At 41.1% G+C, this 27,662-nt stretch overlaps 1 protein-coding gene across 2 annotated transcripts in view; it reads right to left on the bottom strand.

The window, feature by feature from the left end:
* Nucleotides 1–27,662, bottom strand: part of MAP2K1 (mitogen-activated protein kinase kinase 1) — a 32,168-nt gene that overhangs the window by 2,796 nt on the left and 1,710 nt on the right. Inside the window, exons 1-9 of one of the 2 annotated variants that reach the window (XM_088172702.1) lie at nt 26,585–26,972; nt 14,996–15,206; nt 13,250–13,396; nt 10,051–10,128; nt 9,513–9,564; nt 4,090–4,214; nt 1,858–2,065; nt 1,335–1,399; nt 48–109 (exon numbers count right to left, since the gene is read on the bottom strand). In XM_088172702.1, the coding sequence (XP_088028828.1) occupies nt 48–109; nt 1,335–1,399; nt 1,858–2,065; nt 4,090–4,214; nt 9,513–9,564; nt 10,051–10,128; nt 13,250–13,396; nt 14,996–15,206; nt 26,585–26,655 (1,019 nt within the window). In that variant the 5' untranslated portion in view covers nt 26,656–26,972. Of the gene's footprint in view, nt 1–47; nt 110–1,334; nt 1,400–1,857; nt 2,066–4,089; nt 4,215–9,512; nt 9,565–10,050; nt 10,129–13,249; nt 13,397–14,995; nt 15,207–26,584; nt 26,973–27,662 lie in introns of those variants that run through there. The other variant, XM_014874621.2, reaches the window with a different exon arrangement.

Raw genomic sequence — 27,662 nt, 5'->3', positions numbered from 1 at the left:
CCCAGCGTGTCCCTCTGCCACAAAGAAAATACAGAGAAAATACTCACCATTTGTTAACAAAATCTTGAAATTCAGAACCAAAGACACCATTGGGCAGTTTTGGAGGTGGCTGTAAATAAAGAAATAAATAAAATTTTAAAATCAGCAATCATTCAGCATAACTAATACACGATGATGCACAACCTGCCCAGGGATCTGCATGTCCCACATCTGAGTAAAGCTGGAAAACTCTGCCTGAATTGGGTTATTACTCCCAGCTGCAGGACTTCAGGTGTTTCAGTCATAAATCAGACTTTCCCTGGTATGGGGTGGGTTTTGCTTGGTTGGCTGTTCTATTTTCTCCACACACACCTGAATGAGGTGAGCACAGGCTCAGCTCTCATTAAAGAAGGCTCAGAGCACTAATTAGCACCTGTCATTCTCCACACTGCTGAGGGAAGATGCCCTGCACATCATTAGTTCCATAATCCTTCTGCTGTAAATTTTATGTCCCTGGCAATGAGTTTGTTCAGGCTCTGAATTCAGAAAGAATTCTGACAAATAAAGAAGGGAGATAAACCTGCATAAACTGCACGTTATTGCCTTGTCCTCCAGGGCTTTGCCACAGGATCAGGGTTAAAGTTTCCATCCTTGCTCTGAGTTACCTCAATGCACAGAGCAGAGACAAGGCCTGCACTCCTCCCTGCACAGCCTGCCTTGGAGGGAGCAGCTCCTGCTGAAGAGGTTTGTGCTAAATCAGAGGTGGCACAAGATCATCTTGTCAAACTCTCAACTACTGCAGTTTTCAGCCCAAACTGACCCCTCTTGATGCTGCAAGAGCTGCAGGACCACAGCAGCTGAAGTAATTCAATGCTATCTCTATTCCCAGAGATAGTGCTGGCAGATTGGGGTGTTATATAATATGCAAAACAGATTTGTAATCTGAGAGAACTGAGCAAGCAGATGAGTTACAGAAGCAATTTATCAATTTATCAGTGGCACAGGCAATGCAGGGACCCAGACACCAACTGTGCCTTTTAAATGGGTGAGCTGGACAGTTTTCAATAATTCATCCAGCTGGAAGAATTGCTATCCAGCTGCCACAAATGACAGCTAACATGAGCATGCTTTTTTTCTTTTTTTTTTTTTTTTTTGAAGAACACAAGCAGTGGAATCCCACAAGTTTCAATAGTACTTGTGAAAATACTGGAAACAACCATTCTAAAATATGAATCTCTAGCCCTGGAGCTTAGCTATTTGAAAGATAAGAGAAGACTAAACAGCACTAACCCTACAGTCCCCCAAATTCCAGAATTTACAGTTGTAAAGTGCAGATTTTTAAGTTTATAAATTACCTCATTGACGATGTAATCCAGAAGTTCAAAGATTGCCATTGGGGGTCTGCTGTCTGATCCATAGGCTGGGAAGAAATGGGAGAGGTGGGATCAGTGTCACTCTCCCTCCATGGATTTAGGGGTGCTTTAGGAAGCTCAAATCTGACACTTTTGGCACCTGGCACTCAGATTTACAGGGAAAAGGTGCAACAGGGAAATGCTTTCATGCAAGGAGGCATTTCCAGTTCTGATCCACTGGGAATCATCTTGCTGCACTTGGATCAGAATCTTGGAGAAAACCAGAACAAGAGCCTGGGATCCATCCCAGAGCAAGAGCCTGGGATCCATCCCAGTACTGGAGCTGTTCCCAATCACCAACAAAAGGGTCTCTGGATTCTCACAGGGCTTCTCACAGTGAAGCTGAGCCAGATGCCCAATATTTTTTAAATATTTGATTTTTTTCAAGTTGAAAGCCCCACTGTGCAGCCCAGGATCAGTTATAAAAGCTGGCAGGGAAGGAAATCATTTGAAGGTTGTAACTCACAGCTCATGGGTCGGCCGGGTGCTCTTTGCCTGGGTGAGGTCTCTGTGACTGGAGAATCTCCCTCCACGGGGCAGCCAAACATCAACTCCAGCTCCTTGGAGTCAGGAGGGGGAATGGGGTACCTGCCAATGGCCATCTCTACCAGGGACAGCCCCATGCTCCAGATATCTGACTGCACTGAGTAGTGAGTGCCCTGCAGCCTCTCAGGCTGCAAAACACAGGGGAGGGGAGGAGAGACGGGTTTGTAACAAGAAATTACAAAAAAATTTACATTCTGCAATAACCTGGATAAATTAAAGGATGAAATCCCAACTTATTAATGCAGCATGCTCAAATGAGAGACTCCTTGCTATTTTCCTGAAAATCTGTATTTCCTGAAGTTCCCCAAACATTCCATCACTGCAAACAACTGTGAGACTCTTCAGAAATTCTTCTGTGCTGTTTTATTTCTTTAGCACACATCTAATGGAAGTATTACACAAGGCTCTGCAGGCAAGATCAGATTCAGCCAAAAATCTGGTTTGTATTTGTCTTTAAGAGATTCACACACTGTAAAGATATTTAAGTATGGGATTTTTTTGGTCAGCTGAATCATGATCAGAAGTGTATCTGAATATTCCAGCCCCACTGCTTCATAGATCCTCAGTTTTGAGCAGTGTATCCACCTCGTGCTTCTGCCAGTCTATGTTCAGTGCTGAATATGATTCCTGAAATTATTAATATATTGATCTACTTCACCCTTAAATCCATTTTTACTGAGAGTTCTCATAGAAAACGTTCACTTTTCTGTACTCTTTTTAAAATCAAGCTCATATTTTATCAAAATGGTGCAGATTCTTTTGTGATTACATGCACATACTGGAAAAATACATATGTAATTCGAAACTCCCTCTCAGAGAATGTGAGAATGCAGTAAAGCCTCTTCCTTCTGCCATAAGGGGGTGATAGTTTTGTTTAATTAGTTTTGTAGCATTTACTGAGATTACATTTGAGTTTTCTCCAGTGTCCAACCTCAGTCAGTTCCAAAGCCATCTGGACAAACATCACAACTGCTGGACAGCAACAGAAATGCCCAAATGCCAAGATTTTCACAAAATATAAGTGTAAAGGAAGGTGGGTGGATGAGAAAGAGCAAGAAACAGAGAGAGCACTTGTTATATAAATATAATTAAAATCTACAAATCTGTTCAAGTTAAACACTGTTGTTTTTACACACCTCCATGTGGTAAAAAGGGATGTTTGCATGTGATAATTCTGTATATTTTTGTAGGTATAGAAAGTGTGCAAAGGGAGCTACTGCACGAGAAGATCCTTCAGACACTACCAAGACAAAATCCCCGTGGTGGTTTGGTCTGTGATACCTCAGTAAAAAACAACAAATTGAAGAAAACTGAAGGCAGACAGCACTTGGCTCTCATCCCTTCTCCTGGCAGAGCCAGGGAGAGGCAGGAGCTGTGGATTTGGTTTTGCTCATTAACAACAGCCCCCAGATGTGAGAACTTCAAGCCCAGCCTGATTCCAGGCGTGTCACCAAGGCAAAGTGACACAAAGACAGTGCAGGTCTCCTGCTGAACACAGGCAGCATTAAAGCTTTTTTCCCTTTAAATCTAAGCCCACACAGTTTTAATCCTACAGCCAGAGCTGGGAACAAGTGCACAGTTAATTGTGTGCTGAACAAGGTATGTGAGAATAAAAGAGCTGCTATTGCCATTGCCTGGGGCTTGCACACAGAGCTCCTCTGGGGAGAAGTTCCAAGGTGTTCCTCATGCCCACAACACCCTGGAAACAGCCCCAGATTAATTCCTCACCCACTCCCAGGATTTCCCCTGTTGCTGCAGCCACGCTGGGATGTGGGAGCAGTCCCACATCCTCCAGAGCAACCCCAGCAAATGCTGGAGTGGGATAAGAGCCACACTTCCCAAGGAAAACAAACCATAAACACTGGGCTTTTCTCACACACATGTACAACCCCCAAAGACAAGGACTGACTGCGTTCTGCAGTCCAGAAACAGCCCCAGCTCTTCTGGAATGTTACAAATATTCCAAGTTTTTGGCTTTTCCTGCAGCAGTTCTTTCCCTCACACACACAATCTGACACCAGAATATTCCTGGAATGTAGGAAGAGCTGAAGCAGGAAGAGCAACAGTTGGTTCTTGTTTGATCACCAGAACTGGGACAACTCAAGCCTAACAAAGTCAGAGCTGTAGAATCTGGACTTAAATCTGTACTTACAGACATGTAGGAGCGTGTGCCAACAAAGGAGTTTGCCATAGAATCTATCAGCTGCCCACTCACACCAAAGTCACAAAGCTTGATTTCACCTCTGGAGTTTACCAAAATGTTGGATGGTTTAACATCTGTTAAAAAAAAAAAAAGGAAAAAAAAAAAAAAAGAAAAAAAAACAACCAAAGAATGGATGATTGAGGAGATAAACAGGAAATCTGACAATGCAAGGTGAAAATTCTCATGTGACTCCTTTTGTTTCCCTTCTGTGATACAATTCTGTCCCTTTTCTGGGAATAATCAGAGATTTGGGTCCCTCCCAGGTCCATCTCACAGACTCCCCTATTGAACTACAAATAAATAAAAAGAAATATTCGAAATCACACATGCAAAAAAGGTTGTCAGCTTTTTGACTTCACCCTATTTCCTGGCTTTTAAATATTAGGTTTGGGCATCCACATCCTCCTTGCAGACAAATGGTCTCCTTTGAGATAAATAAGTGTACAACAGCATAACTCCTCCAGAATGATGATACTTTGCCTAGAAATGATCAATAAAGAGGCCCTACATATTTCTTTTACAAAGGTCAATTAATTACAGCAGCCACATTATCATTCCTTCAGATCTACATAGGCATAAATCATCCTATGGCCAAACACTCCCTGGAGTGTGTTCTTGCTTTCTGGGTTTGGATTTGTTGGGGTTTTTTGGGGGTTGGGGTCTTGGGTTTGTTTGTTGGTTTAGATTTGGGGTTTTTTGTTTTGGTTTGGGTTTTTTTTTTAAGCTCTGAAAAAATAATTCTCCTATTATTGAAAATGTGTATTTAGAGTAATTTGAGGTTGTTTTTTTCCTGTGACAGAGGCCCCTCACGATTTTGAATTCATCACTTTTCCTAAATGGAAATTTAATAAGGGTCACTGGTAGCTTAGCAACTAATAACAGCTCTTTGTGAATGCAAAGGTACAGGGAACAAGTGTTCAGTGTTTCTTTTACAGCTGTAAGGAGGTTTTTCACTGTATCTCACTGCTTAGCTGGTCATTACCAACACATTATCAAAATAAGCAACCAAACAGCCCACATTGGCAGAGTAATCCTGCAGGAAACAAAAAAAAAAGGGAACTGGAAAATTGTTTTGAAGAAAGAGAATCGTAATTTCACTTTAGAGCAGACTCAGAAGTTCACAGGCTGTCACATTTTCATTTGCTTTTCACTTTTAAGCACAGATCTCTTCCAGGAGCTGCCCTTAGGTCGGGATGTCCCTGGGAACAGGACACTGATGTGACAAAGATCCCCATGCCAGGTTTATGCCTCACTGAGCAAGGTCCATGGGGAGAGAAAAATAAAACAATTTCATCTGTTCCCCTCCCAGCTCCCTTTTGAGGAGTAACACAAAGTTTGGATAATTCTCTACTTTAGGAAAAGTGTGGTTTCATTTTTTTGTCCCTGCCATCCCTTTCCAGGCAAGTGAAACTGTCCAGGCACAGTTTCTTGGTCTGATTTGTGTATGGAAAATCCAGGCAGGTATTTTGTGTGTGCTGCTTTCAATCCCCCAGCCCTGGGAGGAGACCTGGCCTGCTGGGCACACAAACTGCACCTTCTGCAAGCTCTGCCTCCTCTGGGCAAGCCTTGCCTGCTGGGACCTCACCACAGGGACACTTCACTGTGGAAAGGAAGAATCCAGGCTGGGAGCTTGACCTTCCAGTTTAAAACTCCAGCAGGAGCTAAAAAACAACCAAAGCCAAAGCCCAAGCAGCTGGAGCAGGGAAGCAGAGAGCAGAATTCGAGATTCCCAGCTGCACAGGAATCTGCACCCAAAGCTCTGTGCAAAAGCAAGGTGGAGAAAACAGTGTTTGCAAAACTGGAAGCACAGCAGAGCCTGCACAAATCACAGATACCCAGATTTGTGCTGCTCATCAATGAACAGCTACAAATTCAACTCAGAACAAAGATGTAAATCCCCACTTTCATCTCCAGAGTTCATTGATACTTCATAATTAAATGACAAAGAAAAAAATCATTACCATTCCACTGTCAGTGCACCAAACAAAATCCTCTTTATGAGCATCTTTAAGTTTCAGAATCCCCCCCGGTGTCTTGAAGGCTTCCCTTTGCCCCTCAGTGTTTTTGCAGGTGGCAATGCCACACTGCAGCTCTCAGTCCAGCACAGCAACCCCATCTCCTCTCTGGATTTCTGCACCAAGCTTCTCCTCCCTGGAGTATTTTCATTTTCCACACAAGGCACCCCATGTGATCAGTGTGATGTTTGGAAGGCTGCTGCCTTTCCACCCCTCTAAATGTAGCACCTATTCTATTTTCACTCCAGAGCCTCTGAGCACTTGAGCAGTTTCTCTGGAAACCAGAGATTTGTATTGCCAGAAGAACAGGAATGCCAAGGCATCCTGCAAAATGTATGCTGAAACTTGCAAGGAACAGACAAAAGGAACACAAAATGTGTTATGCAAGCATTTCACTTTAAAAGAAAGTAGAAGATATTTTATATACCATCCCAGAGAAGCCAGGAAGAGAATTCTAGAGAAGTCTTTTGCCAGGGGGATGGATTTATGACACTGCAGAAGGAGCTGGCAACACAGAGAAGTTTCCAGAATGCCTGATAATCTCTGTAAGAGGTTCCTTCCTCTGCTCTGCCCCACAAGTTCATTCTGAAAGGTGGCCCTGGATGTTTCATAACACCTTCAGCCCAGACAGAATTCACTCTGCACCAGTTACTGTGAGGACATAGACCAGGGATGTGTCTTGCAGCACATCATTGGGATCTTCCAATAAATTTCCATTTCCCAAGGCAGGATCTCACAGGAATCCTTTAGAACTGCAGCCCTGGAACAGACCATGGCACTTTCCTGCTGGGTGATCCCTGCTGCCTCTAGCTGGGGTTCAAAACCTTACAAAGCAGCTTCTCTGCAAGGAGAGACATTCCAGAGAGGATTCAACTCCAGACAGCACCAGAGATACCTTTATTTATCAGAAGGCATTATAAAAATATCCAGCACAGTCATGCTCCTCATCCCTTCCCTTCCTGTGCCTGCCTTGGATCCCACCAGTTGAACTTCCAGAGGTTTTGTGATTTCATTCCTGAAATCTCTTCAGAGAGGACCAGAACACAAAGCACGGTGCTCCACATGAGCAAACCCTCTAGAAAAGAACTGTATATTCCTCTATAAACATATTTCCCTTCTTGCTCTAATAAGCCCCAAAAACTTCTTCCTTGAGCTGTCTTTTCCTCAGTTAGTCCAGGACACAAAAGCAGTTTAGGTTAAATATTCCAAACTTGCTGATATTGCCACACAAGTAATAAAACATAGCAGTGGAATAAATTCCTTCCTGCAAATAAGTTCTCACAAGCCTGGCTGTCTTTAGATTTAAGAACAGATTTTTTGGCCCTTTGTTGCTATGTTCTCATGTTTAACAGGGATGTCTCTTCATTTTTAAGTCACCCACTCTCCCCACAGCACAACTCCAAGAAATGCTGCTGAAAACAAGCCCACCAAGTGCACACATTTTCCCCAGGGATGGATGAGTGAGAACAAACAGCCCATGGGAGAGATGCTGTTCTCACCTTGTCAGTGCAGTAGAGACAGCAAAGCACAGAAATCTCCAATTATTAGAGCTGTGTATAAAATAATGCTGACACAGTTACAGGAAAAGTGCTTTTACCAGCACTGTTCATTTCAGCTGGGATTCAAGGAAGAGGCAGTTTGGAAAAACTGCCAGAAGCAGCTTCACCTGCACTCCAACCTTCATAAGGGGTGTCCAAATAATGCACAAAGTCTGTGGCACAGACAGACCCAGGGACAGCATCAAGGACAGAAGCTGCAAGTTTGGCTCTGGCTGTCCAGAGATGAGAAAACCACTCACTGTTCTGACTGATTCTCCTTTTAACTGCCAGCACTGGCCATGATCCACTCCCAAAATGTCATTTTGGCTCCCTCTTTATGAGACATCACAGATGTGATGTGATCACAGAGCAGCTTCTGCAAAAAGTGCACAAGGTCAGGAATTCCTGCAGCTGTCAGAGCACACAGGATGGAAACTGAGCTGAAAAATAAAAACCACTATGTGGACATGGAATTTTACACTGCAGGGCACACTCAATCCAGTAAAATTGGAAGCAGTGTAGAAGAGGAATTTCTGCTGTAGAAGAGGAATTTGTGCTGGTCCATGGACCTGCAGTGTAATCTCTGATGTAGCAAATACCATGAGGTTAAGCTGCACTTAAACAAGATTAGGAGGGCTTCCTTTTGGATTTATCAGATTTACAGATTGTAAAACTGAAAATAAATAAATAAAAACTGCTGTCTCAGCTGAGCAAGATCAACCTAAAAAAAAAAAAAAAAAAAAAAAAAAAAAACAACCCCAAGCAACCAACATAGTAACAACTCACTGCTGTGAACAAGAAGATGCAGCAGTAACTCTTCCAGGATGCCCTAAAATAAGGTGATTTCTTTCCCTGGAGACAAATGACTTTGATACTGTCACCAGGAATGTTTAGAATCTCCCTCCAACCTCCTGGCTCCACAAGAGAGCTATATTTGTATAAAAAAAACCCCACAAACCAGGGATGTGTGATAAACACAACTCCATGTGTAAGGTGATCCTACAACAGCTTGTGCAAGCTGGGATTGCTGATTCCTCCTTCTGGTCTGGGCAGTGAATGTAAATTTAGACATGTACTAATGTTTGCTGCACATATTTTATAATCTGAATATTCTCCTGTGGTCCAAAGCTCCCCAGCAGCTGCTCCAGCTCCACCTTCACATCACACCCACAGCAGCAATAATGGATTTATTACTGTACCAAGGGTCATTCTTCTGTAATGGAACATGCAACAGATTCATGGAGGAGCTGGATTTTTAAAAATGCAACTAAAAAGCAGAAAATAATCCAATACATTTATTCTAAAGTAACTAAAGGCCCAGGAGATGCAACACTCCCATTTTACACAGCTTTACCATGGCTTTTTAATTGTTTTACAATACAAAAAGGATGCAGTTCTGCATGACAGCTCTCAAAAAACAGCATGTGAATGTAAGACAGATGGGAAAAAAGTGGCTTTCTTTTAAAAGTTTTAATGGCAATGGCTGTTGAACAGTCAAATGAAATTTAGGTCAGAGGTTTTAATTGCAATCAGTCTCAAACACAGACAAGTTCTGTGTGCACATAAAATGCAAGAACAGCAGTTCAGGCATGGATTACAAACCCAGATAAGTTGCAGGAAGACAGAAGCTGAAGACACCTGATAGCCATGGTAAGAGATCTGGATTTCAAACAAACAGCTTGCCTTACACTGCCCAAGAAAAACCCTTTGAACCAAAGTCACATGGAACCATAAAGAACCAAGCACAGAAATAAAGAGGTATTTTAGTGTGAATAAAAACTACACTCAAGGAAAGTTACAACACAAAGTTTTATCTTACCTCTGTGCATTATTTTATGCTTTTCTCTCAGATATGTGAGTCCTTTTATTACCTAGAGACAAATGGAAAAGAAATTAATTTAGGAAGCAGAAGAGAGAGTTGAATGCTTTGTCTGTACAAGAATTCCAAATGCATGCAGCTTAACAGAAATCCCAAAATGCAATCACTACCAATCAACACTGAGTTTTCATTTGTACCTCCAGCTCAGACTAGAAAAACAAAAAACAAACCCAACCCCTTCCTGGAAGTTCTGCATACAGAGCTTGCTGCAGAATGGAGTGGAAAAGGTAATATAGAAAAATAAGGAAGTGTTAATTCAGCTTTTATCCAAAAGCATCAACTGATCCAAAAGCAGCAGCTCCAAGCACACAGAGCAGAATGTGTTACTCATCCCAGTGCCCACAGTCACAAACAAAGATACAAAAAAAAAAAAAAAAAAAAGCTGTAAAATGAAGAAAACACACTGAAAAAAATCAGGGAATGTTGCCTTCCCCCTCATGCCTGGATGTGGCACTGCCATTCCCGTGCCCCCACTCACCGCGATGCTAACTTTGCCCAGGATCTGCTCTGGAATTCTCCCAGCCTTTTTCAGCACTTGATCCAAAGAGCCACCATCCTAGTATGAAATATTTAATAGTCAAATTTGAATCAAATTGCTCTAAAATGTTTTAAGCAGGGATGTAAATTGAAGCCTAAATTTGTTTAAAAAAAAATAAAAAAATATAAAGTTGCATTTCGTGTTTGCTTTAACGTTGTTGTGGTGTAAATCTGAAACAAATAAATCACTCCTCAGGAGGAATCAGTTGGGTTTGTGTTTATTTTAAACAAACATTTGGCCACTAACAACATCCACTCAAATAAACACTGCACACAATGCTCTTCCAGAGCAGCATTTCCATGGCTTGGATCTCCTTAAGGAAGCACTGTCCACAAACAGGGCCAAGCAAGCAGGAAAGATTTCACAGGTTTCTGTCATTTTCAGCCCAATGCATTTTTTTTCTTGTCACAGTCATCCATGATAATCCTCCTCCTCCAAAGACAGAAAGAAAATGTGTTATTTATCCTAATTATGGGGCTGAAAACTCATCATAGTGGAAGAGACAGAGTTTTCTGCTTGAAAATCCCAGAATGATGGAGCTGGGACAGCTTCCCCTATCCCAGGGGGCTCCAAGCCCTGTCCAGCCTGGCCCTGGACACTTCCAGGGGTGTAGGAGCACCCCAGGATCAGGAGGGAGCCCAGATCCCTGCCCCAGGGAGGAGCTGCCTCTGTCAGCCCTGCAGGTTCCAGGGTGACCCTTCCAAGGATGGAAGGTTGGTTTGGCACAGAAAAAACCAAAATAGGGAGAAAATGTTTTGAAGGTTCCCTGGTAAGCCATGGCCTTGTTTATTAGATTAAATAAATTGCCTGCATGTACACACACCCCCAGCAAAGGCAAATATATCCCACTGTTGCTAAGAGCTTTTCAAAAGGAAAACTGGGAAAAATGCTGTTTATTTTTAGCAACTGATTCAACAATAGATTTGTGCATAAGGTTTGGATTCTCTGGAGCAGAGAATATACAACCAAAGAAGAAATTGAAAAGTTATTTTTCAAATTTAAAACCATATCCTGTTGTCTGGATCAGCACTGGATAACTCCCAATACTTGACATAAAGATTCAACTGGAGTCATTAACTGCCTTCTGCCTCAACCTCCCCTTTGGAAGTTCTCATCAACATTTACACATGGTGAAAGCAAAAAAAAAACAAAACAAAACTGGAACACAAAGGTTTATTATTTGAGGACTAAAATCTACAACTCTTATGAGAAGGGAAGTATATAAATACTTATCTGATCACTTATTTTTGTAAAAAACACACCCACATACTCCACACTTGATTAAAAATACACCAACAGAAAAAAAAAAAAAATCTCTAGAAATCTCTTGTTAAACCAGTGTGAATTTCTGGACAGCTCTCTCTCTGAGACACTGGTATATTAACCATAATTTTGTTACAAAAAAAAAACAAAACTCTTTTCCCCTTCCCTAAGGACCAGTTCTGATCGTGGACAAGGCTGAACACAATTCAGCTGCAGCCTTCAGTGTCTTGCAGGAGCTGCCTCAGATCCTTTTTCCTGTTAAATACCTGCTGCTAAGCAAAGTTAGGCATTGATCTTGAATTTAGGTACCTAAAAATATCAAACACTCAAGTTCCATTCCTGTTCCACCTCCAACTTTTTGTTCGTAATTCTACTTAGGTTTTGTAACCCACTGCTAAAAATAAGATTTCTGAGTGGTAACAACTAAAAAAAAAAAAAAAAAAAAGACCACAATGGAGATTTTCATCCAGTCTTTTATCCAAAAGGAGACCAAAAACTTCTACCAATGATCTGCATTAAGCTTAATGCTAAATTAAGAGTAGAATTTAAATAATCCACCTCTTCTTTGATTTCATAACTTATTGATCAGTTGTTCTATGTGTAAAATGTTGTATCCAGTGTGGCTTGGAGCAGATTCAGCACTGATTTCACCCTGCCTTCCCTTAAATTGAAAATGTTTGCTGTCTGCTATAATATTCCATGTCAGGTATATTATTCCCTGTTTAGGAACTTACAAAGCCTAAATGCTGCTGGTGATTTTCTCCTTGAAAAAAAAAAAATCAATTGAGACTCTTTAAACCTTTTATTTCTCCATGTGATCTCTTGGATCACCAGCTCTCCTCTGGAATGTGGTAACACACACAGCTGTGCACATCTGTGCCATTTAACAGAGCCCCAAACAGTGGGTTTTTTTTAATGCCTACTTTCCTATTTTTTTTTTTACTCTTCTTTTCAGTTCTGAGAGCTCAACTTTAAAATTCCCAGCAGGAATTTGTGTTTTGGGGGGTGCACACCTTCCCCTCAGCTCTCACATGCCTGAAACTCGGATCGTGAGAGCTCGTTCCTAAGCAACCATCGATTCCTTTAAAAATTCTGAGGGGCCAGAGAAGCATTAAAACAATCACATGTACTTTCCAGAAAAAAATTACAGCTTCTCTCTAAAGAAACAGTTCTTTTCAGGGGAAAAAAAAAATAAAGAGGTCTTCAGCTCTATTGTGTTTCGTGTTGTTAAAAACCTCCATCAAGTGAGGCAACAAATTTGACTGTCCTTTAATTACAGAAAATTTACTTTTCATGTTTGGAGTCCATATGGCTGGAGAAAGGCAAACAGATGTCGAGAAGAATGTGTACTTTGTATTAAAATGAAACACGGTTAAAAATATTTTTTTGGCATTAAAAAAGTTGTGTAAGATCCCTCTGGGCTTGCTCACTATTCTTCACGTTTGCATTTTCCGTAAAATTTTAAAAAGGGACAAAATATGGATTCATATAAATAAGAAAAAAATAGAATCTGCACAGTTGCAGTATCAGTGACCTGGTCCATTCTGCAGAAAAAAAACAAAGCTGAACCCCAATCAGAACAAGTGTTTCAGTAGCAGGACTGGGTAAATATTTTGAAAAACAACAAAAGGATAAAAGAGAAGCAATTGGGAAGCTACATTTGTGCAGGGCAGACATTGGAGAAGGAAATAAAACATCTCCTATCAATCCCAACCTCGGATATGCAGAATTAAAAATTCGTGGAGTTTCCAAACCCCACCTTCAGTCCAGCAGAGAACTTTGGTAAAGGCAGCGCTGGTGGCACTGAGGGGCTGCAGGAAGGCTCAGGGAATAACTGCCAGGAAATAAAGAAATAAATTAAAAAATGAGCTCTCACCATGTGCTCCATGCAGATGGAGATCTCCCCATCACTGTAGAAGGCTCCATAGAAGCCCACGATGTAGGGGGAGTTGCACTCGTGCAGCACCTGCAGCTCCCGGATGATCTGGTTGCGGATGGCTGGCTTGATCTCCAGGTGGATCAACTGCAAAAGAAGCCCAATAAATCAAATCAAATCCAATCAAATCCAATCAAATCCACTCCTCAGGATTGATCTGTGCCATTCAGGGAGGTTTTCAATACCTGGCAGGCCCTGAGCGTGCTCTGATCTCAGAGCTGACTCTGCTTTGAGCATCTCACGACCTCCACAGGCACTTTCCAACCTGAATTATTCTACAATTAACTGTAAAATAATCCACCCTTGTTTCCCACCCATGAAAAGGCAGAATTCTATCCCCTTTTCACAAAGTATTTCTCCAACAGAAACTTCTTGTTCCAGCATATTTCCTTATGGAAATGTGTCAAAGATGCACTGACTCAGAGGCAGCTGCTGAAAAATATCTGTGCAGGTGTTTGTAAAGCAATAGTGGAAGGAATGAGCTGAACCTCCAATTAAAAACTCCCCAATACTTTTTCCCCAATAAATTCTTTATCCATACAAGTGTGTTCCTTATGTGAAAGGAAAGAGAATTATAGAAATTACATTTTGGTTAATAAATGGAAGAGAAATGGCAATTCAGCAAACATCTCAGTTGCGTCAAATATTAAAGAATTGGGTCAAAATTTCCTGTTAGACCCACAGCAGGTGAAAAAACAAAAATCAATTAAATTGATTTAGTTCAAGAAAATCTCAGTGACTTGTGCATTTTGTAATTCTCACATCTCAGAATTAGGCATTTTCCTTTACTTCTTCCAAAACTCCTCAGCACAGTTTATTCTTAGCACATGCACATTTTCCTTTAGTTTTGCTGAAGATGATGCTGTTCCTTTCTTAAAAAGAAACACCTGAAGTGTTCAACTTCTCAATCAAAAAAAAAAAAAGGGAAGTTCCCAGTGCACTAAAACAATGGGACCTGGGATGAGTGTTCTGTTCCCAGGGATATTGAAAGGAAGTGAAACCTTCTCATGTAAACAAAATGAGAATTAAACCACCCAGTTATTTCAGTCAAAAAAAACCAAAACAAAACAAAAAAACCCAAACAAACAAAACCTTAGTTCTCTTGCAAACCAGATCACAACTGCTCCAGGTACTAAAGCAAGGAAAAGACTCTCACAGAAGGATTAATCCCTTCCTGCACAGAAACTGCACCCCAGGATGGAACTACAGGACAGCACATGTCACTGAACTCCAATGCATTCCCTCATCCCCATTTTTTGGAGTTTTTTTTCTTCTCCAGTCTCATCCAGAGACCCTTTTCTGGTGTGTGCCTGTGAAGGAAGCTCTTAAAACAGGTGATACCTTTTCCATTCCTCTAAACTTCTTGCCCAGAATACAGAATATTACCACTTTTGTCTCATTTATAGCTTCCAGTCATTTTTTAGGCCTCCTACTCCTGAGTGAGAGGGGAAAAAGGAGGAACAAATGTCCATCCTTTCATTACTAACACACTATTTCTGAAAAACTGGGAAGCTCAGGTAGGATGAGGAAGTGCAACCTTTCCTACTTTTGGAAACACACCCCCTTCTCTGAAAGCTGGCATTAAATAATAATTTTTGTGTTATTTCTCTAAACAAAATCACTGTATTTTAGAGACAACATCCTCTATAAACACCATCCCCAAGTTGCTTTTTTTGACCCCCTCACCTTTCTTGCCATGATGAGGCCAGAGGGTTTGTGGGACACTTTGAAGACCACACCACCATTGCCTGCTCCCAGCTCACTGATCTTCTCAAAGTCATCATCCTTCAGCTCCCCAACCTTCTGTTTCTGGGTGAGGAATGCTTCCAGGCGTTTTCTCTGCTGCTCATCCAGCTCCAGCTCCTCCAGCTTTTTCTGAAGTGCTTCCAAATTTGTCCTGCACAAAGAGCAGAGCAGGATTAAGCAGTGCTGTGAGGGGAAGAGTGATGGAGCAGAGGTCAGAGTTCAGTCATTCCATTCTTGCACCTGCATTGTTATTTAGAAGGACCCAAGCTGCACCCCCATGAGATGTGTTATTTCAACTCTGAATTCAATAAACTGGGTTTTATCCCAGATAAAACAGTGACAAACACTGATATCCAGCTTCCCCATCGGTTAGGTCCTGCCCAAATCCAGGCATGTTGATTTTCTCCACCTGCAGGAGTGGCTTGGTGACTCTGCATTTCTGCTCACACAGTTCCTGAATCACAGCACTGCACTCCGTGCTATTTTTAGTTGTGTGTTTTCAAGGTTGTGTTGTAATTTCCTACAGAGTTTGCCTAAATGTTTTTATTGACTGATTTTCACAGGACTGTATAACCAACAATTCATTCAGAAGTTTCTTATTTATGTATCAGTAAAAAGTCATCAAGCCCAGCCAAACACACATTCAAAACACAGTCACTGGAAATGGGAAAGTGCTTGGCCCGAGGGTTTTAAGGTTATTTTTAATTTTCTTTAAGGACACATCTGCTTGAAACCTCATTTTAACATTTTTAATCAACACAAAATAGAAAAACAAAACTTTATACAGGAATTAAGTTTGGAACTACAGACACGAGTTCAGTTTTCCAGGAATATTTTAACAACTTCAGTTCCTATGGAAACATTTCATTCCAATAATGACAACTTAAAGCCTCCTTTAAAATTTCCTGCTTCCAACTGCAACAATAAATTGCTGCAAGAGTAAATATTTAACAGCAAATACCTGTTTTGGTTCACCAAATTTAATGCAATGTTCCCAAGGAATAGAGTGTTGCTAGGATGAAGAATTTGAGGAAGTGAATCTATTTCTTCAGAAGTATGAAGAACAGAACTACTTTCCATTAAAAATAAATAAATTTCACCAATAACCAAAACTATATCAATTCATCACTTCATAAAATGTTCACTTTGAAAATAATGTTGTACAAAGGGACATCCTCACACCCAGTGAGGAACTGAGAGGATGCATGGCTACTATCACAACTATCTTATGTTAAAAATGAAGTATTTGCACCAAAATAAAATTATTTTTAAACTATCTTTTAAAGAGAAACATAATTTCTGTCCTCATATCATGTTTTATCACACACCAATAATCCTGGAGTATCCTCACTGAAAAATCCCCCACGTAGATAAATGTGGCTTACAAGAACATCCAAATTAATCTGTTTTAAAGATGAATCATTAAGAAAGAAACACATTTTTTGAAAATTCAGAAATGCAAAACTGAATGATTAATCACTAGATTATTTTTTTTTCCCTATCAAATGCACCCAGTGAAGCAAACAAATTCCAGGCTAAAGTCAAAGTGAGGTGTGCCTTTCCTAGGATATGCCTGAAGCAGCTTTTCTTACCCCATGAGCACATGAGAAAAGCAATCAGCTCCAGGACACAAACTCCATGTTTCACCCTGGAAAATCACTGTTGTGAGAAGACAGAACTCAATTCTTCATTATCATTTCCAAGCTTTGAGAAGAAACTTGCTGTCATTTTAAGAATTACTGAATAAGGCAGGGATGTCCATTTGGAATTTAAAAAAAAAAAAAAAAAAAAAATCAAACTAGAGACACAGAAACAGGATGCAACGAGCCTTTCCTTGCTGTGCTTTGAAGAAAACAACTATTCAGTTTTTCTCTCAGGCAGGAGGGGGGTTTTTGGCTTTGGAGACAACACAGAGATGCTTGAGCACATGACTTGGAGCAGACAGACTGCTGGTGTGATGGAACAAACAACGGTCGTGCTGATGCTTTAGGAACAAAAAAAAATTTCCTAGGATAGCACTTCTCACATCTATTTAGCCTAATGTTTGTCTGGATAAAGATTTTTTTTTTTTCAATAAGTTGCCCGTTTCAATCTAAATAAATTTGGCATTCATTTAAAACAGGCATTTCTTTACTTGAAATTATGGATTATTGCTGGGGTCTCTGCTTGAATACAAGTCAGGAGATTCCAAATGCTCTCACAGATGGCAAAGTATTGATCTCATGAATTTCAGCACCTCAGGTTTCTCCACCAAGTGTGGCCACCAGCAAAATCACCAGAATGTTCTAAGCTCTAATGGTAAAACCTTCATTATTTGCAGTGATGTGCAATGACATTCTCAGATTTTCAGGACCAATTCTCTAACTGTAAAGTGAATTAATCTGAAAGATATGAACCCAACAAATGCATTGCCAGAATCACTATTCAGTGTAACTACCCACATCTCCCATTAGCTCTATGATAAGAATAGAACAATAATAACTGAATGTCAGGCATCAGGGAAAAATTGATTTTTTTCATTCTGGTTCTTTGCTTGAAGGACTGGACATTAATCAATTTAAAATGCAGATAGGTAAACAGAAGGTGTATTTTTGTCATCAGAATTGGTGGTGTAACCTACTCAGATTATTTCCATGAGGCAGGACTTTGGAGGTTTCAGTTTTTAATTCCAACTACTCTAAGAACACTCTCCTGACTGGGAGCTGGGACTGTACCTGGACCTTCCCCAGGTAAAAGCACAACAGCAAAATGCAAAACACAGAGAAACAGGTGGGAAAAGAAATAATTACACAGGAAACTTTACAAATTGAATGAAATCTGCACATACAGAAAACAGAAGAGGGAATACTTCAGACAATTCATCACCAGGCACCACGAAAATGTTCAGGAACTTTGGCAGCTAAAACAGCAACATGCTTCTGTCTGCCTCCAGAAGGAGCACTGGTAGTTACTTAATCTTATATAAAACTTTTATTCAGAGACAAAGATTCCTATTAAAATTCATCACCATTACCTGCTGCAGTCTTGGAGTTGTGTTTTTCCCTGTCAAAGCACCATGGCTTTGCCAGGGATCCATCAAAGCAGGAAATCATCAAATCAGCTCAGGGCTCCACGGTGCCAAGCACTAATCTAAAGCAATAGGTTATCATTTAATTTATTGCTAGCAGTTTGAAAGCCAAGCACACACTAAACTGCACCAGGGATGGGATCCAGCTCTCACAGGGTGATCCTTGGGATGAAGCCATGGGGAGGTCAGTGCTGCTTCCTCCATTTGTTCAAGAAACAGAGGAATCCCCCAGAACATCAGCAGCAAACAAACACCTTCCTACTCAGCTGGCAGAAGATAAACACCGTGCCCAGCCAGCAGACACCACCTCTGCACTCACTGCAGAGTATTCACAATTATTGCGAGATCTCTCTTCCTGATTAAATGGAAAATTTTTAAAAATACACACTCAGGGCAAGTTTTGGGGGAACTGGTTGTTTCTTCCTCTCCTCCAAGTGCAGCATGAGTTACCAGGTGCCCTAAAAGAGGAATCATCTCCACCCACATTTGATCAGGGAGGATCTTTCCTATTCACTCACATTGTTTCTTCCTTTCTGAGCTCAAGGAAGTGTTCTGACAGTGCAGCATCCCCCTGGCCACGTGGCACTTCTGTAACCTCCCAAGTTCAAAAAGAATGCAGAAGGAATTCAAACACAGCCCACCTTCCCCAAGCAATGAGCCCTGATGGGTCTGGAGAAACCTCATCTCTACCCCTGTCCCTGGGGTAAAATTCTGAGACCCCGGGGGAACCATCCAGCCCTTCTGTGCAGGTGCCAAAGGTTTTCCAAGGAGAATCACAGCACGGCAATGTGGGAGCTTTTCACACACAGGGACACCTCATCTTTAAATTCTCACCTCTCCCCAGTCCTTCACCTTCTACCAAGGGCCAAAGGGGGATGCTTGGGTAAAAAAATCCTGGGTGAATACAACAAGCCCAAATAAATGGCCAGCAGCATCTGCTGCACTGAACATCCTGCTCCTCCTTCCCAGACATGCACATGGTCCCATCCACGAAGGCCTGGGCAGACAAGGTGTGTCACAAACACCATCCCATCACCAGGGCACTTTCTGAGCCCATCACACTGTTCCTTTAAGGGCTTTCTGGAGATTTTTTTTTCAGATTTTCTTTTTGAACATCCAATTCTCCACGATTCATGCACACTAAAGGTGTGCACATCACACCCAGGTGGGCACTGCAAGGACAGAGCAGTGACTTTGGGGACAAGGAGCAAATTTGGATTTCCTATGTGCAGGTTGGGCAGGGAGAGCACTCAGCACCCAGAAATGGACAGAAGGCAAGGGGAGATTCTCAGTTCCTGGTTTTTTGGACACCTCAGCATTGAGGAAAGCACTCCTGGAGGAGATGCATGAACATTTTAGAATACACTTGTTCTCCTGGAAGCAGTAACAGGAAGAGAAATGCCGTTTTTAGTCTGCTAGCACATAATGGCATAACAAAAACCAGAAAATAAGTCCTTAATTAATACTAGTACTCCAAATCCCTGGGAGCTTTTTTTTTTCTAATTCATGTTAGTGCTAAGTTAATCATACACTCAACCCTAAAGGCTACAGTAAAGTTGTTACTCAACTCTAAAGTCTACTTCAGAGAGAGAAGAAAAGAATGTGGCAGGGGAAAAAGAAAAAAAACCTGAGAGTCTTTACCAGTAATTTGTCAAATATCTGTTCAAAGGCATTACTATCAGTGCTGCAAGCTGAACAATTAGAATGAGTGAAAGCATCAAGAAGTACTTTCACTTTCAGATCTCCTGTCGCATGAGGATACAAAGCTTGGGGGTTGTTTTCCAGAACAGTGACATTAATGCTTTCCCCAAGCCCACACAGCTGTCAATTTGGAGAAGGAAGTAGGCAGTTCACTACATAATTTCCATGAACAACCTCAATCAGGGAGCTGAAATTAAGTGTTAGGAACATGAAGACATTCTGTGGTTTTGAGAAGACAGACTACTATGTTGTGTGACTCTGCCAAACCTGGGCAACAAGACAAATTCTTATTAAACTTTTCCTTTAACGAAGAGCAGTTCACAGAATAACATGGAAGATAAATGTAATTCCAGAAGTCTCCCAGCTTAGAGCACAGGTGTCTGTCTGGGCTAACTGCAGGGCAGCCTCAGAAAAGTTGCAGTCGGAGTAACAACTCAAAAAAAATCCAAATTCCCAATAAATGCAAAGGAGTCTGTTTTGGAAAAATACACTGCTTTTCAACCCGTGTTGATTTTCAATATTTGCAATGTGTTAGAGGATCTTTAAACATTTTCCTTGTACTTAGGTGGGATTTCAAGGTGAATTTGTCACCTGAACATCACAGCCTGATTTCATCATCTTGTCCCACCCCAGCCACGGGCAGGGACACCTTCCACCATCCCAAGCCCTGTCCAGCCTGGCCTTGGACACTTCCAGGGATCCAGAGGCAGCCACAGCTCCTGTGCCAGGCCCTCCCCACCCTCACAGTCAGGAAATTTTCCCTGATATCTAACATATCATCCACATTGCAGTGACATTGTGTGGCCCAGAGTGAGGTTTAATACTGCTAGAAAAAAAAAAAATACCCAGTAAGAGGCAGACATTTGATTAAAATCTATTTCTCAGTAAAAGGCATGCAAAACAAAACTATTAGAAAAGCATTGCTCTGCCCAGAAGAGTATCCAGCTACCTTAATTTAATGTAAAGTCTCATTTTTCTAAGGAAAGCAGACAACACAACTTCAAATCTCCTGTTGAGTCTCCAACCAGCTGGACAGCTGAATTTCCAAGCTTTGCTTTCAGCCTCCTCTTTCTCTTTAGCCTCACCACCATCCCATTAAACATTGCATTTTCCTCACCTAAGCCAAAGGCAGAGCTCACCAGGCAGAAAATCCAGCAGTGGCACAGAGATTCCAGATTCCAGATTCCTGCCCTGGCTGCCTCTTCCCACCAGATGTTTTACAGCTGTTCCCATCTTTTGGTGTTCCTGAGCAGGAGCTGCCAGCAAGGCTCAGGCACCCCTTTGGCACATTGAGCTAAACTATGCCACAGAGAGGGAGTTTGGGGCTTTTTTTCTGAGTTAAGAGGCTTCCTCAGGACTTATTGTACCATTGCATTCAAAATTTGCCCTAAATCAACTTTGTAATCTCAAGTTAAGAAATTCTACAGAACCAGAAATCCAAACTCTCCATCTCCCTTTCCTGTCTGTGCACCACTGATTTTTCACAGCCAACACTACACATTATCAGGATAAAGGAACCACAGGCCAATGAAAACTTCCTTATGGACAGAAGAATGAACTTATTGATTGGATATTTAAAACACAACACAGAGGATACACAGAATTATAAATTCTGATCATCAGCTGATACATTTATTTACCAAGGCCTGCATTTCCATTGTTTCATGTCTCTGAAGTATGATTTAAATATAATGACAAAAACAAAGGATGAACACGTGCAATAGTTACAGTAACAGTATCTGCCCAGCTCTCCCATGTGGGAGCTACACTGAGGGACACTACAATAATAAAAAAAGATGAAGTTACAGGATCAGTTTCCAAGGCCAGGATTACAATTGAGACTCCTCTGTGCAAGGACAAACTCCATCCAGAGCCACAGTGACCACCCCAGGGACCAGGAAAAGAAACTGCCAGAAACTGTCTGAAAACAGACAAAAAAAACCCCGTAACTGGGATGCTGAGAAAGCCAGGGATGGAAGGTTTGCCTGTATTTCAAATGGCTGGATTGCATAACACTGAACATTTGTCAGCAAGGCCATTTAGAGAAAGAAATTAATAACTTAATATATGAATTGAGTCTACCAATACATACAGAAATATTCACATATCTATATCCAAAAAGAACATTTTTTTTTTCCCCCAAAGAATGTGCTCTGCAATCTGCTGACTCATCTTCCCACCACACTGAAAAAGAAAAAAAGTTGTGGAAAAGCACAGAACAATGCTGAGTTGTACAAAACCCTGCAAGAAAGGGAGAAGAGTTGCCAGGAAGTTTCAAGGGTTTGTTATAAAAACCCCATAAGGAGGATTTTAAGAAGATTCTTGTTCATCCAAAGCATCCCACACTTTTGGAATATCTCCATCCTGGTGCTCAGGATGCAAATTGAAATAATGTGCTCCTTTTGCATGCCCTGGTATGGACTGCACTCGATGCTTCCCAGTGCTGGGTGAGGCAGGATCCAGGTGGAGATCCCATCCTGAGCTGCCAGCAGGGAGAAATTCTGCTGGAATTCCCCTTCCTGCTGCTCACACAGGACTCAGGATGACAAAGGCTCCTCCACAGAAGTTTGCCAAGAGGTGCTGAGTACTGAATGAGCCTTTCCCAGTTCTGTTCCAAAAGTGTAATCATGATTTTATCTGAGTGATACTGAGCAGGTATCAAAGCAGGAATCATCTGATTACTAATTTCCAGTGATAATGAAAAAAAAAAAAAATCCACTGCGTCCTCAAAAAAAAAAAAAAATAAAATTAAGAAGTCTTCAGAAGAAAGAACATGATTCCCCAAAAATTCAGCTCTGCCAGCTAACATTTCTTCCTCCAAGAGACATTCTTGTGTTCTGGCAGTGGAATTTACACACTTTGCACAGCCCAGTCAAGCCCCAGGGCAATGGAGGGAGAAGAAATGCAGCTGTAAAAAAAGGTAACACGGGCAAAAAGGGGGAGGAGCTTTTTTACTGGAAAATTTATTACTTAGTAATCGAAAGGGAACAAACTACCTAAAGGTGAGATGGAAAGGTTTATCAGACCTCACAGAAAATTCCTTCCTCAGCTCATTTCACAATGTTTCTCCTGTATACAGTGAAATAAAAACTGGCTGGTGTATTTCCTGCCTCATGTAAATTCCCCACAATTTTCATGTTTGGGTTTTTTAAGTTAGTGCTAACACAAAACCCATTTTTTTCCAGGTTAAAAACAGCAGAACTGTTGTTATACCAATAAATAATTCAACTCCATGTTGGGCTTACCCAGACCCTCTCAATCCTTTTTTTTTTGGCTGTGAGATAACAATAGAAGGTGATTTGTTCCTCTCGAGACAGAGACCCGAGACTACCCAATTAAAATATGTGCTACTCAAAAACTGCTGTAATTTCTGAATTCCAGCATCTCTCAGGCTCCCTCTGCTCTGTCACTCGACCTTGCCAAGGCAGGAGGTGCTGGTCTCATTCTGCCCCAAGCCACTCATTCCCAAGTAACCCATTAATAAATTAACTAAAAATACTGCATGTAACTCAAGCAACCCATTAATAAATTAACTAAAAATACTGCATGTTTTCAGTGGGATTATTTCCCTGTGGGCAGAGCTCTGAAAACTCCTCGGGGCTCCTCTGGTGGGTTCTGAGTTCTCAGGCAGAGCAGCAGACACAGACACAGGCAGGAGAGGAGAGATTTCTGCAGAAGGAGCAGGATCTTGCACAAGCTCTGTTGTGAAATCACACCTCAGTGACCAACTGCAGAGCCAGGGTAAAGGACAAGAAAAGCAGCTGGATCCATCAGCACAGCTGCACTTCCCTCACCATTTATTCTCCTCACATTTCCTCAGCAATATTTTTTTTTTTTACAGACAGTTTTTAACTCTCCTAAACCAATTTAAGCTTTTGAGAAAAAAAGACACCTCATATAAACTAAAGTATTCCTCCATTACCATCATTATGCTTAAATCTGACTGTCAGAACATAACAAGACAATATTAAATATCTTAAATTCCTTCCTACATCCATAATTATCAACAAAAAGCTGCCCACAGCCAGCAAGAGCTGCACAGGTCAATGTGCCCCTTGCATTAATTTCTGTGCTAGTGGTGTACACTTAGTCATAATTTTTTTCAGCACAAGTCTGTGAGCTGCTGCAGGCTCTGACTTTTCATTATTTTATTATAACAGATCACGTGTTCTATTAGTGTACTTAAGTAACATTAAAATGGTATTTCTAATTCAGTGAAGGACTATGCCAGGCTCAAGCACAATAAAAGAGAAAGCTGTGCATGAGTATATTTTAATTTAAAATGCAGTCTCTCCTATCACATGTATTTGGAAGCTTGATTAATCCTTCATTAGTAGGGAATTAAAAAAAAAAAGTTTCTCTTTTTTTTTTTTAAATATTTACAAGCTTGCAGTAATTCTATATTGAATGCAACTGCAATCCAACCAGATCAGTTATAAAATTCCAGGGTCTAATCTTCCAGAACACTGCACACAGGCAAAAAACTCCCCTGAAGTCCAAGGAATTCCAAAGGGAAAAAAAAAAAAAAACAAAACCCTGAAGCAAGGCAGAAATGACCCTGCAAGCATTAAAGTGAACAACTCTGTGAAAATCTTCCTTTTATCTGATCTCACATCCAAGAAAACTGATAAAAAAAACCTACTCCATGGAGGACAAATCCTCTTGGAACAGGCTCCACAGTGGAAATTTAAAGCCCAAAAACCCAAAGCCCCACAACCTTCTAATGTCCCTCTGATGGGACACAGCCTGCCCTTCAACTCCTCAAAAACCCAAACTGAAGCTCCCTTGAGAAGGATACTGAAAAACATGAAAATTGCAGGAAGCACAATTAGTAAGCAACTGTTTTCTTTGAGAAATGTAATATATAGTGAAGTGCAAACCAGTTCTGCACAATCCCCAAACTTTTCTTTGCCAAGCAAACACAGGGAGTTGCACCAACCATTCAGGAACTTCCTTAAATGCAATTTAACCAAAATAAATAGCAACAACAAGAAGGAGCTGATTAATTAATACTCAAACTATGACTGGAATTTGCAGTCACCCATTTTTACAAAATTACTCTCTGGCTTGAACAGTTCTAAGGCACAGATTTACTATAATTAAGGCTTTAAAAAGAGAAAACCCTAAAAAACCAGATTGTGCCTGATGACTTGGTTCTACTCACAGTTTGCTTTGGATCTCCTTTCTTTTTTAAAAGAAATGCAGTTCCTAAGATAGTAAATACCTATGGACAGCATCTTAAATGCCTCTCAAGGGCCCATTTCTTTTCAGCACATCAGAGAAGATGCAAATTTTGTTATCTACTTTGGTTTTGCTCTCATTTTTATCTAATTAAACACAAACCTCCTATTGTAGCTGATACTTTACATCTGAGATTTGCAGAGATCACATCTCAGGCTTGATTTGGAAGACACCAATTGCTGCTAAAACACATATACAGTTATATTTTGAAAAGAAAGGAAAATACATTTCAATCTCATTGTGTCAAAGCTCATAAAATACATAGAAGTCAGTGGCATTCAATTTTTAAAAAGAATTGTTTTCATTTTTGGGTTTAATCAAATCCCAGGCACTTCTGGAAGGTTTATATTTTAATACCCGAGCTGGGAAAGTTGTTTGGATTTATTGAGACAAGGTAAAAAGCAAGGATTCAGAGCACTTAGTTTGACCCTTCTCTCTGACTTTTCTGTTTTTCATTTCAAAGATGCAATTAAAGAACTTCATGTTCTTTCTATTCTTTCTTCATGTACCTTTCTTTTCACGTGAACCAAAAACTTATTTTAATACAGAAAGTGGCATTTTCTCAAAACTTGCTTTTTTTTCTACTTCATGTTCTGAGGCCGGGTTGGCTTTAGAGAAACAAAAATTGAGTGAAAACGGGGAGTCAGAAAGGAACATAAATCCATAAACTGGAGATTTGTTATTATTTCTTTTAGCTATTAAGACACTAAACTACCCCAGCACATTCAGCCAGAACAGTTTTCCTTCCATTAATTTCCATTCAGGTTTGCTCGGTTGGGTTTGTTTTTTTTTTTTTTTTTCACTTTCTCTGCAGAGGCTTTGCACAATTATATCTGTGCAGCTCCAAAGAATGAAATTAAATCTACAGCTGGCCAGTGTCATCTTGGTTTCAGCCTGAGGAGCTGAGGCAGCTCCGAGCAGCACAAAGGTTCAGCCCTCGCCCTGCAACCGCGACTCCACGGGAAGTGTCAAAAACAGAAGTGAAGCTCAGGGCACAGGAAAACTCATGAAATTGTCTCTATTGTCCAACCGGGGAGAATCAAGGATTGGGAAGGCGCTGGAGAAAAATTAGTACAGGATGTTGTGGTGAAGTAATTGCTACAAGTAACAAAATCTGCTGTCGGAGAGAAACATTGTGAAATTTTCATTTAAATATTTGGGATACATGTATTTTAAATTTTAAGTACACTTACTCCTCTTTATACTACCTTGCCAGGAAAAAAAAAAAAAAAAAAAAAAGGGGATAAAAAAGAGAAAAAGAAAGGAAAAAGGAGAAAATAACATACACATGAGACCCAGGCCTCCTGCAAACTCTCTTAAAGCCCTTCACCATGTGCTGTAAGCTTTCCCTTGCTCCAGTCAATGAGCTCCCATCACCAAATAAGGAGGAAGACAGAGGACAGGACACAAATGCAAAGCAGGACATCCTGAATCATCCAGCTCCTTCTTTCATTTCCTCCCTTTCTGCCAGGAAGTCACGGTGTCAGAAGTGCTCATTCCTAAAAGCATTAATGACTTACAGAACCTTCCCCCTCTGACAGCGAGAAAGTCTCGGGATTCCAGCACGCAGCTCCCCATGGCCTGTGCACATCCGTTTGGGTGGGTGCCAAAATCGCCCCTGGGCCTTAAATAACTTCCTTCCTTCTGGATGATGGGTCCTTCACGCACTCACAGCCAGGAATTTCATCGCCTCGCTCGGAATCTTCCTTTTTTGCTTTGCCAAGTCATTGGAGCTCCCTCGGAGCTTCGCCGTCTCTGAAGAGCGGGGAGGCACTCGCAGAAGGACAGGTTTGTGGATGGAACGAGGAGCTGGAGCCTCACACAGCCAAAATTCCAAGGGAGCAGGCTCGGGGCTTTAGAAAGTGTTAATATGGCAGTGCAGGGATGCACGGCATACTTGGAACGCCTGGAGATGCTCAACAGCCTCACAAACACCTGACTGAGGAATACAGGCAGTGACCAAAGGGGGAAAAAACCCAGAGCAGGAGAGGGGAGGAAAATAAACAACCTTACAGATTAAGGAAACGAAAAACAAAACTGTTTTCGAGTCAATTCCAAAAACACTTCCAAGTTCTGATGCAAATGTTCTTTGCTATTTGAAATCTTTCACGATGAGGACTTAAAATTAGCAGGATGAGGGGATATTTCCATGATTAATTAATCCCGGCTGTATATAGGACAACTGGTTGCTGAATTTACTTTCACTAAGCTACTTCTTTTAAAAATACTGGACACCTTTAAGCCTGGCAAAGGTCCTGTGTGTGACACAGATCAGAAGTCTGGGGGACACACACACACAAATCCCAGCCAAATCAACACACGGAGCAGAAAATGAAGCGAGGCAGTTCATCAGTGCAGAAAAGACTCAGCACTCCCAGGAGTCTCCAAAGGATTCCAACAAGTAAATGAATACCGTACATGTAAAAGCAATTTAAAATTAATGACACTTCTTGAGGGAAGAGATACGATATTGAGTATATTGGGAGTGGGGTGATTTACATCAGGTACTACAAGCAGCAAGTGATTGGGGTATCAGATTTATTCTGTAGAACAAGACTAAAATGCAAACAGATCCCTGAAGACTAAATCAACATATTC

Source organism: Sturnus vulgaris, chromosome 13 (assembly GCF_052056855.1).
Source record: "Sturnus vulgaris isolate bStuVul1 chromosome 13, bStuVul1.hap1, whole genome shotgun sequence".
Taxonomy (NCBI): Eukaryota; Metazoa; Chordata; class Aves; order Passeriformes; family Sturnidae; genus Sturnus; species Sturnus vulgaris.
The sequence above is the reverse complement of the archived record's forward strand: the minus strand, read 5'-3'. Positions and strand labels throughout refer to the sequence as shown.